We start from the raw sequence: 14,979 nt of genomic DNA, 5'->3' as shown, positions 1-14,979 counted from the left end.
AAGCACTATATCCGATAATAAAAATTGGCATGGGTAAGTATAATGTAAGAAAATATTACATCTCCAAAAAAAAAAAATAATAATTTTCCCTAAAATAGTTAACCGGTTGCCCACCGCCGCAAGTACATATACTGCGGCGGTCAGCCCCAGCCAGGCAAAGTGACGTATGGGTACGTCACTAGCCTGTCACTGGCTTGTGAGCCAATAGCGGGCAAGCGCGAGGCCGCCCCGGCTCGTTCCTTAAGAAGTCAGTGCGTGTGACCTGCGGACCCGATGTCCGCCGGTCACTCGCGATCGTGCGTCGTGAAGGGAGAAAGGCAGGCGGCTAATGTAAACAAAGCCGCCTGTTATTCTCCCCTGTGTAAAAATGGAGATCACACGGTTCTACTATGTAGGACCGTTGATCTCTGTTCTTACACCAGTAGCCATGTCCAATGACAGTTAGAAACACGCCCCTAGGGACATACTTAACCCCTCCTTCCCCAATAAAGTTAACCCCTTCCCTGCCAGTGTCATTTTTACAGTAACAGTGCATATTTATAGCACTGATTACTGTAGTAATGTCACTGGTACCCCCAAAAGTGTCAAAAATGTCAGTCAAGGGTCCGATCTGTCTGCGCAATGTCGCAGTCCCACAAAAAAAAAAAATCGCAGATCGCCGCCATTACTCGTTAAAAAAAAAAAACAAAAAAAATGACAAAAATCTTTCCCTTAGTTAGTAAACGCAATAACTTTTGCGCAAACCAATCAAAATAGGCTTATTGTGATTTTTTTTACCAAGCATAGGTAGCAGAAAACAAATTGGCCAAAAATGTTAAAAAATTTTGATTTTTAAATTTTTTTTGGGGGAATTTCATATTAAAAAATGTGAAAAATATTGTTATTTTTGCAAAATTTTCGCTCTTTTTTTGTTTATAGCGCATGATCAAAAAATTGCACAGGTGATCAAATACCACCAAAAGAAAGCTCTGTTTGTGGGAAAAAAAGGACGTCAAATTCGTTTAGGTACAGCATCGCACGACCGCGCAATTGTCCGTTAAAGTCACGCAGTGCCGAATCGCAAAATACCCCCTGGTCGGAATGGGGGTAAAATCTTCCGGGGCTTAAGTGGTTAAAAAGCTCATGAGCCTAATTTCCTGAAAGGAAGGACAGGCGTATGCGTAATAACTGCGGCAGGCAATGGGAGGGGATAAAAGGGGTATAGATACCAGGTCCACAGTAGGGTAAGTAGGAAACTGTTCCCAATGAGCACCAAGATCTTAGCAGGATCTTCAAAACTCCATCCAATTAGATAATCTAGAGAGGATCTTCAAAATAATCCTAAAAAAGGGGAGGAATGCATCATATAATCACTACATACAGTCATCCAAAGGAAAAAAATTAATTATATATACTGCTGATGAGAAAAGGTATTTGGCAAAATATATTAAAGAGGTTGTAAACCCATAAAAAATTTTATTTTTTTTTCAACCTGAAAGAGAAACACATAATGAGCTAGTATGCATCGCATACTAGCTCATTATGAAATACTTACCTTAGAACGAGCCCCCGCCGTGCCCCCCGCTTACCTGTATGACTGGCGACATGTTCAGTCGCCCGTCTTCCGGGATCGCGGCATCCGGCCATCTGATTGGCAGACGGTCACGGCACGGGGCTCTGAAGGAACGGCACCAGCGGCCGTTCCTTCAGAGCGCATGCGCCAGTGATGTCACTGGCTGCATGTAAGGTAAATATCTCCTAAACGGTACATGTGTAGGAGATATTTACAGTACCTATAGGTAAACCTTATCATAGGCTTACCTATAGGTAAAAGTTGTAGAGGAGGGTTTACCTCCTCTTTAAAATAATTGAATTTTCATTTTCTGTGTACTGTGGGAGACCAGATATAGTGAATGCAGGTTCTGGGTTTAGTAACACTTTAGGGCTACTCCAAATGCTGCATCATCGAAACTTTTTCTAGACGTTTCTATGCTTCCAACTTTGTAAAGTTACGGACTGCCCTTTCCTGTTCCAGCATGATTGTGCCCCTGTGCACAAGGCCAAGCTTTAAAAAACAATCTCCACAGCACACACTCAATTTTCTCTCTCAGCTCTTTTTAGCCATTGGGAGTGAAGAAACTACTTGTTACTTCTGGGTTTCATGGAATGTGAGAATCAATCTATGTGACAGGGCTGCTGCTATGATTATAGCCCAGCACTGTCACATGGAGCGGGTCATAATCCCTGTGTAATATCAGAATGGAGTGCCTACTTGAGCTTACACATGGCTGCTTTTATTCACTACCTGCAGCTGCATGGAGCAGCAGTGACGCACAAAGTTGGAAAGTATATTGTGCTGGGTAATGGAGGTCATTAATGTGAACCTGTGGTTTTGCCAATCAAATCCAAAGCACACATACAGTTTAAATTAATTGAATATTCAAGACATTACGGGGTTGATTTACTAAAACTGGTGCGTGCAAAATATGGTGCAACTGTGCATGGTAGCCACTCAGCTTCTAACTTCAGTTTGTTTAGTTAAGCTTTGACACAAAAACCTGGAAACAGCTTGGTTTCTAGGCAGAGCTGCAGCAGGTTTTGGACTCTCCAGTTTTAATAAATCAACCCCCATGCGTGTTTTAGAAAAAAGCATGCTATTAATTAGTGTCACAATGGTGCCAATGTTCCTAATATCTAAACCTGATCTAAACCCAGCTGCTCAGATTGGCGGAACGAGAAAAATCCTAAAGTATATGGCCAGCCTACACGCTCGGGCCTTTACATTTTTATCCAGGCACTACAACAGTTAGTCCCACTTCTATTTGTCAGTGATCTATTAGGCTACATGTACACGGGACATTTGAAAAAGTCCTTTGAACGCTGGAACTTGACAGCTACAGAACGACATTTAAAAACGCCTGTTGTGTCGCGTTCTCATGCCGCGTTTGGACGCGTTTAGCGGCGTCTGCGCTCAGAGGTGTTTTTTGCAAAACACATCAGGAGACCCTCCCAAACACCCACAATGCAACAGAAATATATGTTTTTCAGCCATTTTCATTTGAATGAATATATACATTATATATATATAGATATATATATATATACACACACACACACACACTATATATACACAGTGTATATATATATATATATATATACACACACACATATACACTATATATATATATATATATATATATATATATATATATATATACACATATATATAAAAAGGCCTCCTGAAAACGTAAGCACTAAACGCGGGTGAGCGCGTTCGGGCACGTTTTTGTGTTTGAATGCCGGTAAACACACGTTCTGAACTTCCTGAATGCAAATAATTGCTTTCCAAAAAACGACACTGAACTCAACTGCCTGTAACTGACTGTAAACGACCCTGTGTACATGGACAGATAAGAGAACATAGAGGTGGGTTCAGGGGCTTCTGAAAAAAAGCCCAACTGCTCCTAAACGGCCGTTTACAAGTTGCAGTGTACATGAGCCCTTAATCTAGAAACCCATTTTGCTTCTTTTTTCTAATGCAACAGCGATATCCCCAAACATACCCAGTTGCTGAGCCTGCTTTGATAGTTGGAATCTGGTGATAAATTGAGTGGCAGTGGAGTAAGTTGTACAACACATGTGAATTACTCAAAACTTGGATAGGGGTTTAACAAGGTTGCATTGTTTTCCTGATTCCTAATTAAGTTCATTGATCAGTCCCTAGAAATGCTCTAAAAGCAGGAGAAACCTAATCCCAGGTACAGACATGTATTACGCTGTAGTTCATATTTCTCTATCGTTCATTGACTGACGCAGTCTTTCTTCTTTATAGCAGTAGGGTCATACTGCCCCCTACAGGAGTAGGACACTAGGCCTAAAAAAAGTTCTTGCTATGCCTATGGGCAGTCCCAGGAGGTATACTCCCCCTTTCTGCTATAGGATGTCAGTTTTAATCTGCCTAGTCAGGAGTAAGGACATAGTTCCTTGCTGGGATCTGTGGTCCTGGCAAAAAGTTTTTTTTTCTAGTTTGTTTTTTTTCCTGTGACATCTACAAGCAACTAAGCCGGATCTGGGCGACGGGCTGGATATATAGATCCAGTGGCCACCCCAGCCGGCCAGCGAGCGTGCGCAGACCCCAGCTCTGCTCTAGATCGGCTGCGACATAGTCCCACTGGACAGGGACTGGCCATGCGAGTTAAACGTCTCCACACGATGGGTTTAGGCCCAAGTCGCAGCGTTCCTATTGGCTGACAGCCCCCCTACTTGGGTGGAGAGGGGCTCTGTCAGAAGATGGCACCCGCCTGTTCCTGGTATGGTGAGTAATCGTTTCCCCCCTCTCCCCCTGGAGGGTTTTGGGGTGGACTCGGGCCCCTCCCTACGATGGTCAGACCCCCGGGATTCCCCTCTGTCCTGTCACGCACCCCCCCCTTACATGTCCCCCTCGTCCTCCCACCTACTGGGGATATAAAGGAGCTTGCAGCTAACCCTGGGGGCTGGGACCAAGCGTCATGCCGATTATGGGGGGGGGTGGGCTGCCGGAGGTTGGGGGGTCCCCTCAGGGGCACCCAGAAGCTCCGCAGGCCGCACATGGCCACCATTTTCTTGTAGCCCATGTGCTGCATAGGATCGACGACCATGTTTCTGTAGCCCGGCGGCCATTTTGCGGCGGATCCCATTGAAAATCAATGGCAGCCATGTTTTGGAGTCCCTAGAGGTGTTTTTTTGGCGGTGGTGCCCCTCCCTATTCCCTAGTGCTGACACTCAAGTTTTTTTCTTCTGATCCAGAACAGCAGACGTGCTGTACAGACATCCTGGGCATTCCTGGTGCATCTTTGGTGCGGGTGGTGAGTCTGGGGGGCGGTCTCTCTCTCTGCTGAGGGTCTTCAGTGCTTTGTGCCTGAGCTCTTGGGGGCGCTTTAGCGCGGTGGGACGTTCCTAACTTTCCAACTTTTTCTGCGGGTTCCCCTGGTGCGACATTGACCCTGTGGAACACTTTTCCCCACCTGACCCCCTCTCGGAGGCTGCAGGGCACTGCGAATCCCAGCCATCCATAGATGAACTGTCGGAGGTCCTGGAATCTTTTGTGTCCCGGGTGGTGCCGGCCTTTAAGGGGCAAAGTACCAAAAAAACACCCCCCGCCTACCCCAACCTCAACTGATGGGTCAGATTCTGAATCTGATTTAGCCACCGCAGATGTGGGTCTCCCTGCCGGATCTACTGCCTCGCGCCCGGTCTCCTCTGATAGTAAGGCGCTGGTCAATCCGTCCCTCTGGTAAGGTTCTTCCCTTCCACTGTGCAACTGCTCTCTTTGGGGCGGTGCAGGACCTGTTAGAACAGGGAGTAATAGTTCCAGTTCGGAATTCGGGAAGGTTTTCAGGGCTTTTACTCAAATCTGTTTTACGGTCCCCAAATCTGGACCTAAAACTACTGAATTGCTTTGTGCGAGTTCAAAAAAATCAAGATGGAATCCGTTTGCACGGTGGTGGCTTCCCTACATCAGGGGGATTTCCTGGCCTCCATAGACATCAAAGATGCCTACCTTCACATCCCAATATGTGCAGGACATCAACGGTTTCTGTGTTTTTTCGTGAGAGGATCCATATCAGTTTGTGGCATTACCCTTTGGTCTCGCCTCTGCTCCTCGGGTCTTTACAAAGGTCTTGGCTCCAGTCCTGGCGGTTTTACGCCAGCGGGGGATATCTGTCCTGGGTTACCTGGACAACCTGCTTCTCTGTGCAGAGTCTCCCACGGCCCTGGTGACAAACTTGGAGGTCACCATGAGAACTCTGGAGGAGTTTGAGTGGATTCTGAACCTTCAGAAGTAGTGCCTGGTCCCTTCCATGAGACTGGATTATCTGCGCCTGACTTTGGACTCGTCCTCAGTCAGGGTGTTTCTTCCTCCTGACAAACTCCAAAAACTCCAGATTGCGATTCAGCTATTGCTGCCCAGCAAATGGTTGTCCCTTCGGACTTGTATGAGAGTTCTGGGACTGATGGTGTCGTCCTTCGAGGCGGTCTCTTTCGCTCAGTTCCACACGAGAATCCTCCAGAAGGAAATCCTTCTCAAATGGAACAAAGATCCAAATTTCCTGGACAACCAGATCCAGCTGAGCCAGGTGACCAGGGGGTCCCCGGCGCTCAAACAAGGAAAATCCTTTCTCCTATATTGGACAGTTGTCACCATGGATGCCAGTTTGTCCGGGTGGGGGGGTGTTCTCGGCAAGCTTTCTGCTCAAGGAGTCTGGTCCCTGGAAGTATCCAGGTTACCGATCAATGTTCTGGAGCTGAGAGCTATCAGGCTTTGCTTAGTCCACTGGATGAAGTACCTTTAGGGCTGTGCAGTGCGCATTCAGTCGGACAATGCCACGGCCGTGGCTTATATCAATCACCAAGGGGGCACCAGAAGTGTCCTTGCGGCCTTGGAGGTGACAGGCATCCTTTGATGGGCTGAACACTTTGTTCCGGCTCTCTCCGCTGTTCACATTCCAGGAGTGGAAAATTGGCAGGCGGACTACCTCAGTCGACAGACTTTGGATCAAGGGGAATGGTCTCTCCATCCAGAGGTGTTCCAGCAGTTGTGCCTTCGTTGGGGCATTCCAGAAGTAGATGTGCTGGCGTCTCGGATCAACCGGAAAGTGCAAAGGTTTGTGGCCCTCTCTCGGGACTGTTTTGCAGACGCCACAGACAAGCTGGTGGCTCCGTGCGGTCAGTATCAGCTGATGTATGCCTTTTCCATTCTCAAGTTTCTGCCAAAACTTCTTTGCAGGATCGGTCATCCTTGTGGCTCCGGACTGGTCTCGCCAAGCTTGGTACGCCGACCCGGTCAGGATAGTCGCAGACGTTCCTTGGAGACTTCCTCTCAGGGACGATCTACTGTCTCAAGGACCAATCTTCCATCCTGCTTTACAGTTGCTGGCATTGACAGCTTGGCTGTTGAAAACCAGGTGATGGACAGGGGATTGTCTGCTTTAGTGATCCCCATTCTGCTTAAAGCGAGAAAAGCAACTTCTAGAAAGACCTATCGTGCGTGGAAGCCGTATATTGCGTGGTGTGAGTCTCTTGGGGTTTCCCCCCTCGCTCTTACTCGGTGGCTCAGCTCTTGGCCTCTCTTCAATGGGGAGTTGATCAAAAATTGGCCTTGAGTATTATCAAGGGTCAGGTCTCGGCCTTGGCAATTTTCTTCCAAAGGCTGTTGGCCACCCATTCCCTGGTACGTAACTTTATCCAGGGGGTGCTACACTTGGCACCTCCGGTGCAACCGCCGTTGCCACCTTGGGACCTTAATTTGGTGCTGTAGGTTATTTCAGAAACCTCCTTTTGAAAATATTCTGGAGATTCCCCTGCTTACCTTATCCCAGAAGGTGGCCTCTTTGGTGGCTATTACTTCTGCATGCAGGGTGTCGAAACTGGCGGCGTTGTCCTGTCGTTCTCCCTATCTGGTGGTTCACAGGGAAAAAGTGGTGCTTTGTCCGGATTCGTCCTTCCTTCTGAAGGTGGTTTCCACTGAAATGAAGATATTGTGCTACCCTCCTTGTGTCCTAAACCTAAACATCCAAAGGAATTTGCACTGCATACTTTGGATGTGGTTCGGGCAATCAGGGTGTACTTGGCGACTACTGAGTCTTTTCGAAAGTCAGATTCGCTCTTTGTACTCACGGATGGACCGAAAAAAGGGCTGCCTGTGTCTGCTGCGACTATTTCCATATGGATTAGACAGTTGTGCAGGCTTATTCAATTAAGGGTCAGGTTCCACCTTTCCATGTTAGGGTGCATTCTACTCGGGCCCTTAGTGCTTCCTGGGCCTTTCGCCATCAGGCATCTGTGGTTCAGGTTTGCAAGGTGGCTACCTGGTTGTCTGCATACCTTCACAAAGTTTTACAAGATGGATGTGCTGGCATCTACAGATGCCTCCTTTGGCCTCAAAAGTTTTGCAGGCTGCCGTTTAAGGGTGTTTTTTAGTCTACCTTGAGGGTGTTAATGTTTTTTTTTGGGTGGGTCTCATCTTGTTCTGATGAGTCCTATTTTGCCCGGTTGGCTATGGTTCAGCCTTGGGGAATTATTTTCTGCTGTTCCCATCCCCTCATTTTTATGGCACTGCTTGGGAATGTCCCTACTGTTATGAAGAACAGAGACTGCGTCCATCAATGAATGATAGAGAAAATTGGATTTTTGTCTTACCGTAAAATCCTTTTCTCTGAAGTCGCAGAGAACGACCCTCTATTTTGAGTTGGGTGTATATTGTTTTCGCTGACACTGCTTCGTTACAAAACTGACATCCTATAGCAGAGATGGGGAGTATACCTCCTGGGACTGCCCATAGGTGTAGCCAGAACTTTTTTTTCTGCCTAGTGTCCTTCTCCTGTAGGAGGCAGTATAACCCTACTGTTATGAAGAACAGAGACTGTGTCCGTCAATGAACTTCAGAGAAATGTTTTTTTACGGTAAGACAAAAATCCAATTTTTTCTTAAGGATGTGTTTGGTTTTTTGAGACTTTTATCCATGTCCATTAGGTAGCATGTAAGGTCCAGCGATTGGTAGGTCACACGTCAGACTTAATGTGGCTCCTGCCTTGAAATACTTTTAACAAAATATGTAAAGTACAAATAACCACACCTATACAATTATATTTACATTACATGATATATTATATATTTTTGGCTAGATATTCAGATTCTTCCATAAACCTAGTTGGGACTGGCTCTTAGGCTTTACTATGCGGTTTTTTTTTTTTTTTAAAACTAAGCACAGCGCAAAGTTGACATTTTTCTGCATTTTACAGTCTTGTTTTTTTTCTATTCTTTTTTTTTTGTACCCAATTTGTATTGTAGCTTCGATTTTTCTGTGACCATGCTGGCACTGCTGGGACTCCTAGCTCTGGCCCTTAATATGAAGCCTTTCTACTTTATTGTAGTTCTGAGACCTCTGCAGCTACTCAGGTAAGTTTATATGTTAAACTGTGTGCTTCTCATTACAGTAGATGGTGCGCTCCTATAACAGATTTGTGAGCATGCCCACAATGTGGTAAACAATGTGGCCTGACTGAGAATAGCTGAATGAGGAGCAGATATTGAGAATCTCCTACCACATGCATAAATAAGACAGATGGATTTTAAAACCAGTGCCAAAGAAGTTAAAACCCAAATTAAGAAGAAATACTCTCAATTTTAAATTTGTGTCAGGGCAGTTTCATTTCTTTCATTGTATCTTGTTATAGCTTTACTGTAGAAATTAAATGTGCTTGTCACTGTAAATCTTTTTCTGTATTTGCATTGTTATACTGTTATTTGTATCACTTATTTTGTGCTGTACCTTGGAAGATGTTGCCACTATATAAATCATTTACAACAGTAATGATAATGGAACATTTGGGTATAATGATTTTTGTCTTCTAGAGCTTTCTATAACTTACTCCTATTATTATTCCCTTCAGGCTTTTTAAACTAAAGAAGCGATACAGAACAGTTTTAGATACCATGTTCGAGTTGCTACCAAGGATGGCCAGGTAATTTGTCATCCACCAGGGGGAAAATACATTAATGCTTTTATTGTATCTGAATAGTTTTGCACATTTCCTTATTTTGTTTCTTTCCTTACAGCCTAGGCCTAACTCTGCTTATTTTCTACTATTCCTTTTCCATTGTGGGCATGGAATTCTTCTCAGGGGTGCTGTATCCCAACTGCTGCAAGTATGTATGGTGTATCAGACTTTTGGTTTTCCATTTGGCTATTTGGAATAAGTTGTAATACTTGGTTTAGGTCTATAAAATTGTGGGTTATAACAATTAAAAGGAGCAGAAGAGTTTTTGTAGCTACATAGTTCATAAATTATGCCTCATAACCGATATGTTACATCATTTGCTTGGCAACCCTTAATCGGAATTACCACTTTAATCACTTCAGTACTAGGCACCATCACGCCCTTCCTGCCCAGGCCAATTTTCAGCTTTCAGTGCTGTCACACTTAGATGACAATACCTCAGTCATGCAACACTGTGCCCAAATCAAATTTATTTTTTTTTTGAGACAGAGCTTTTTTTGTTGGTATTTATTCACCACTGGGTATTTTATTTTTTGGAAAATAAAGGAAATAAGACTGGAACTTTTGAGAAATTTCTGTCACAAATTTTGCAAATAAAAATCTTCAATTTTGATCAAAATCTATTCAGCTACATTTGATAAAATAACCCAAATCAGTGTATATTATTTCATGTGTAGGTCTACAAACTATGGTATATACAGTGCATCCAGAAAGTATTCACAGCGCTTCACTTTTTCCACATTTTGTTATGTTACAGCCTTATTCCAAAATGGATTAAATTAATTATTTCTTAATCGTTCTTCGACAGATGCAGCTCCATATCTTCTTAGACCATTCGGTTATGCTCCTCCAATCAGGAATAGGCACTAGGCAGGAAAAGGCTTTAGCACACCTATTTGGGCTGTCCCTGCAGGCATAACCCCACACACTCTGCTACAGCAGCCAGTTTGCCTAGTTTAGGAATAAGACCTAGTTCCCTGCTGGGACTTTGGTCTTTGCTATAATAGGGAAATTTGTTATTTTGGGATTTTTTTTTATTTTCACTAGTTAAGAGTTCCTAGAGAACTACAAGCAACAGCCGACTGTGGTTTCAGACTGGATATTCTAGATCCTTATGGTCTCCCAGCCTTACCAGCGAGCGTGAGCAGGTTATAGTACACAACTAGGCCTCGCCACGACAGAGCCGCGATGGATGGTGATGAGCCTGCGAGTGGACAAGTCTCGCTGGGATGCGATTGACCTGGAACGCCCTTAGTCACATCATACCCCCTGGCTGGCAGCACCCCCACCCCGGTTGGGAGGTGGTCTATGCGGAGTGGCACCCACCTGGTACCGTTGTATGGTGAGTAATACTGTCCCCCCAATCCTCTGCCGGTCTCGGGTGGACGGGGCCCCTTCCCTGGAATAGTCGGACCCTTGGGGCTCCCTCGGTTTCCCTGGCCTCTGGGATACTAGGCCTACCCCATAGTGGGGGGTGGGGGGGGAGGCAGAAAAATTGCGGCCGCGGTGGCTTTTTACTTCAGGGGTGGCCTTACCCTGGTGGGGTCCCTTCCTAGGGCCCCTCTGATGCCTCTTGTCTGGGACCCATTCAGGGGGGTGTCCGGGAGACCGAATGGCGCGCCGTGGGTGCCGCCGTTTTGTCTTCCATTGAATTGCATGGGCATCTATTTTTTGTTAGTTCCCCATAGGAATATATGGGGTGGCCTTTTTCTTGTAGTCCACAATGTTGGACAGGTGAACGGTATGTAACTTAAAAAAATCGATCTATGACAAGCTGGCTTGTCATTTCCTGTGAAGAAACATTTTACTTTCACAAGATAGTGCTGGCAGTCTCCTGAGCGGTCAGGTAACATTTTCTGGGGCCCCCTGTAGGTTTTACTCGCCCACTCTATCGGCTTGTATTGCATTGGCATTGGAAATAATGCATATTTAGCAGTGGGATTGCGATTTAGCGACTTTTAAAGTGACACTGCCTTTTTTTCATATCAGTGTAATATGGAGTCCCAGGGTACAATTTAATCTACGGACCCCTTAGGAGTGGCTGCGGGACCTTTTGGGCCGTAGCCCATGTCTGCGATTACGTCAGTCTTGGAAAGCCTTGTGTCTAAGACAGATTTGTATGTAGAAGCGTTGCTAGCCGCAAACGCCCTCTGCCTTTGCCTCCCTCTGTAGTTTGCTCAGACTCTGAGGCAGGCTTGGCCACCACAGACGCACCCCACCCTGAGGGGTCGGTGTCGTCGCATTCTGATGGTGAAGAGAACCTGTACTTGTCTGCCGCTGAGCGGGAACACACTTTGGTGGAAGCAGTTATAGTTTCAGTGTGGGAAACTTTAAAATTGGCTGATGAATCTACAGCGTCGGGTTTGCAGTTGTCTTTTGGCTCCAGCAAATCCTGAAAATCGGGCAAGGTGTTCCCTTGTCTGGTATTTTTTGATGATATTGTCAAACAATGGCGACGAATCAAACACATGTTAGTGGTGATTTAAACGCCGTCATCCTTTTGCAGATGTAGTTTCCACTAAGTGGACTGTGCCACCTAAGGTGGATCACCTGGTTTCCAGGCTGAATAAGTCTACTGTGGTTCTGGTGGAAGAATCCCAGCCCTTTTGCGGACCTTGTGGATAGGTGAGTGTAGTCTCTATTCCGCCATCTGCACGTGCTTGCGGGTTCCATTTTGAAACCATTATTTGTGAATGTCATGGTGTCACAGATGGTTACTGAATGGGTGAAGTTACTAAGAGGTAACTTGGAATCTGAGCAGCCTCCCCCCAGCAGTGCTGTAACTTATGGCCCTGATGGCTCAAGCCCTGGTGTTCATGTGTGATGTGTCCCTGGATGTGGCTCCCCTACTGGCCAGAGTGTCGGTAGTGGGGATTGCGATTAGACGCATGGTGTGGTTGAAAAGCTGGTTCACGGTCCAGGCTTCCAAAAAGGCTTTGACAGATCTTCCCTATTTGGGGGGAGAGGTTGTGTGGACCTCTCTGGACGTGTTGATGAAAGGCCTTACGAGGGGGGGGGGGCTTGGGAGAGTACTCTTCTTCCTCAGTCCTCTAAGGGCAAGGCGCCACGTCATAGACGGGGGCCTTCCTTCACTGCTCATAAGCGGCTTTTTCGTACCTCCGGGGGTCGCAAGAAACGGGGGTCGCAAGACATAGGGAAAGACGACCCTGTGTGCGGTGCACCTCCATCCCCCTTATGTGGTCTGTTTTTCATGGGAGCTTTGGATTGGAAATGGAAGAAACAATTGCCTTTTGAACTGCTACAAAAATTTCTAGGAGGAAGCCAGCTTGATTGTGGATAATGATGAGTATACAATTTCAACCTTTTTCTTTGCATTCATGAACAGTAAGTTAAGACTTTGTATACTTTTGGGAATCAGGATCAGAACTCCAACAATTTGTTTCCCTCACAAGATTGCTGGAACTTTAGACAAAACTTCTAAGCAGTGGCTGAAATTTCTTTCTACTGAACTAATGAGGGATAGCCCCTCATTTGACTGGAGATTTCTAGACATACATGACTGCATGATCAGGGAGTGGTGCAATATCTCAAGATCCTGTGCGAAGGAGGCATAGGGATTGTGACTTTATGCATTTGTTGTATGTGCCTCCTCCGGACTACAGTGGATGTGTGTATATCTCCATTACATAGTTCATGAGTGGGTCAGCCCATGCAGATAGAAATATTTACCCTCACTGCAACTGCGTTTATTGCACATCAACTTGCCATGGACAGTCGTTTCCACATTCTGTGAGGAATCTACTTAATTAAATAATCTCTAAACATCTTGCTATATCATGGGAATCATTGGAAATGCATGTCCATTTTTTCATTGAATACAACAATTTGTGGAAGGAGTTTTTTGCTTTCCCATTCATACTTTGACCAACAGATCTCCTCCATAATGTAAAAATCACGTAATTACCCGTGTGGATCTCAGCTGCGGAAGTCAACCACTCCGTAACGGAGCTATGTTTACCAATGTGAGGTTTAGTCATACAGGCTACAGTAACATCACAGTGAGACTTTTTTAGCAGAGAAAACAATTTAGCCCAAGGCAATATACTTGCTGTTTAGCTGAGTTAATGGGAAACTGCAGTTTAGCTGAAATTGTAGTACACTGTTCTGCCAATAGATGGAGCAGTGATCCAAGAAGTCATGTAGAAAGGAGGAAGGACGGAGGCAGTCTAAATACAGTCACCAGGTGATGAACGGCTTGAGGGAGCAGATCATAGGCGTCTGATGTGTTGCTGAGACACTGAGGGAATGAAGTTCACACCTTAAGTAAAGGATGGGTGGGGCCACACATGGAACAAAGAACAGGAAGTCGGGTAACATGGAACGAGGAACAGGAAGTCAGGTAAGTCTGTTACGCATAAGGACATTTAGTTGCCTTGACTGCATAATGATGTTATATATTATCAATGCTATTTGTATACTCAACAACATTTAGCTGTTTTTTCTCCCCTGAATTTACACCAGTGCATTTATTTACCCAATTAGTGTTCCAAAGAACACAATTCAAGTTCCCTGTAGTCTATACTATGCTTCATGTGTGGGGGAATTATCCAATTAAGGGAAGATTGTTGTTTAACACCTATATCATATCCTCCTTTTTTTCACACTCAATATTTCACTTTTAGATAGACAGACACACATACAGTATCTCACAAAAGTGAGTACACCCCTAACATTTTTGTAAATATTTTATTATATCTTTTCTTGTGACAGCACTGAAGAAATTACACTTTGCTACAATGTAAAGTAATATGTACAGCTTGTATAACAGTGTAAATTTGCTGTTCCCTCAAATTAGACATTAATGGCTGTGCGTTGAGTTAAACTGCTGGCAACAAAAGTGAGTACACCTCTAAGTGAACATGAAAACAAAATTGGGCAAAAGGTGTCAATATTTTGTATGGCCATTGTTATTTTTCAGCACTTCTTTAACCCTCTTCAGCTTGGAGTTCACCAGAGATTCACAGGTTGCATCTGGAGTCGTCCTTAACTTTTCCATGATGACATCACGGAGCAGGTGGATGTTAGAGACCTTGCGCTCCTCCACCTTTCGTTTGAGGATACCCTACAGATGCTCAATCACCCTTCTTTAGCAAGGCAGTGGTCGTCTTGGAGGTGTGTTTGGGGTCGTTAATCATGTTAGAATACTACTCTGTGGCCCAGTCTCCGAAAGGAGGGGATCATGCTCTGCTTCAGTATGTCACAGTACATGTTAGCATTCATGGTTCTCTCAATGAACTGTAGCTCCCCAGTGCTGGCAGCACTCGTGCAGCCCCAGACCATGGAACTCCCATCGCCATGCTTGACTGTAGGCAAGACACACTTGTCTTTGTACTCCCCACCTGGTTGCCGCCACACACACTTGACACCATCTGAACAAAATAGGTTTATCTTGGTCTCATTAGACCACAGGACATGGTTCCAGTAATCCATGTCCTTAGTC

At 45.1% G+C, this 14,979-nt stretch overlaps 1 protein-coding gene across 1 annotated transcript in view; it reads left to right on the top strand.

Annotated features, from left to right (window-relative positions):
- TPCN1 (two pore segment channel 1) overlaps nt 1-14,979 on the top strand; it is a 373,488-nt gene that overhangs the window by 248,416 nt on the left and 110,093 nt on the right. Inside the window, exons 18-20 of the mRNA XM_082257616.1 lie at nt 8,809-8,916; nt 9,411-9,482; nt 9,577-9,666. Coding sequence (XP_082113742.1) covers nt 8,809-8,916; nt 9,411-9,482; nt 9,577-9,666 — 270 coding nt within the window. The remainder of the gene's footprint in view (nt 1-8,808; nt 8,917-9,410; nt 9,483-9,576; nt 9,667-14,979) is intronic.

This window comes from Pelophylax lessonae, assembly GCF_965119305.1.
Source record: "Pelophylax lessonae genome assembly, chromosome: 1".
Taxonomy (NCBI): Eukaryota; Metazoa; Chordata; class Amphibia; order Anura; family Ranidae; genus Pelophylax; species Pelophylax lessonae.
Note: the sequence above shows the minus strand (reverse complement) of the source record. Positions and strands in the feature narration are given on the sequence as shown.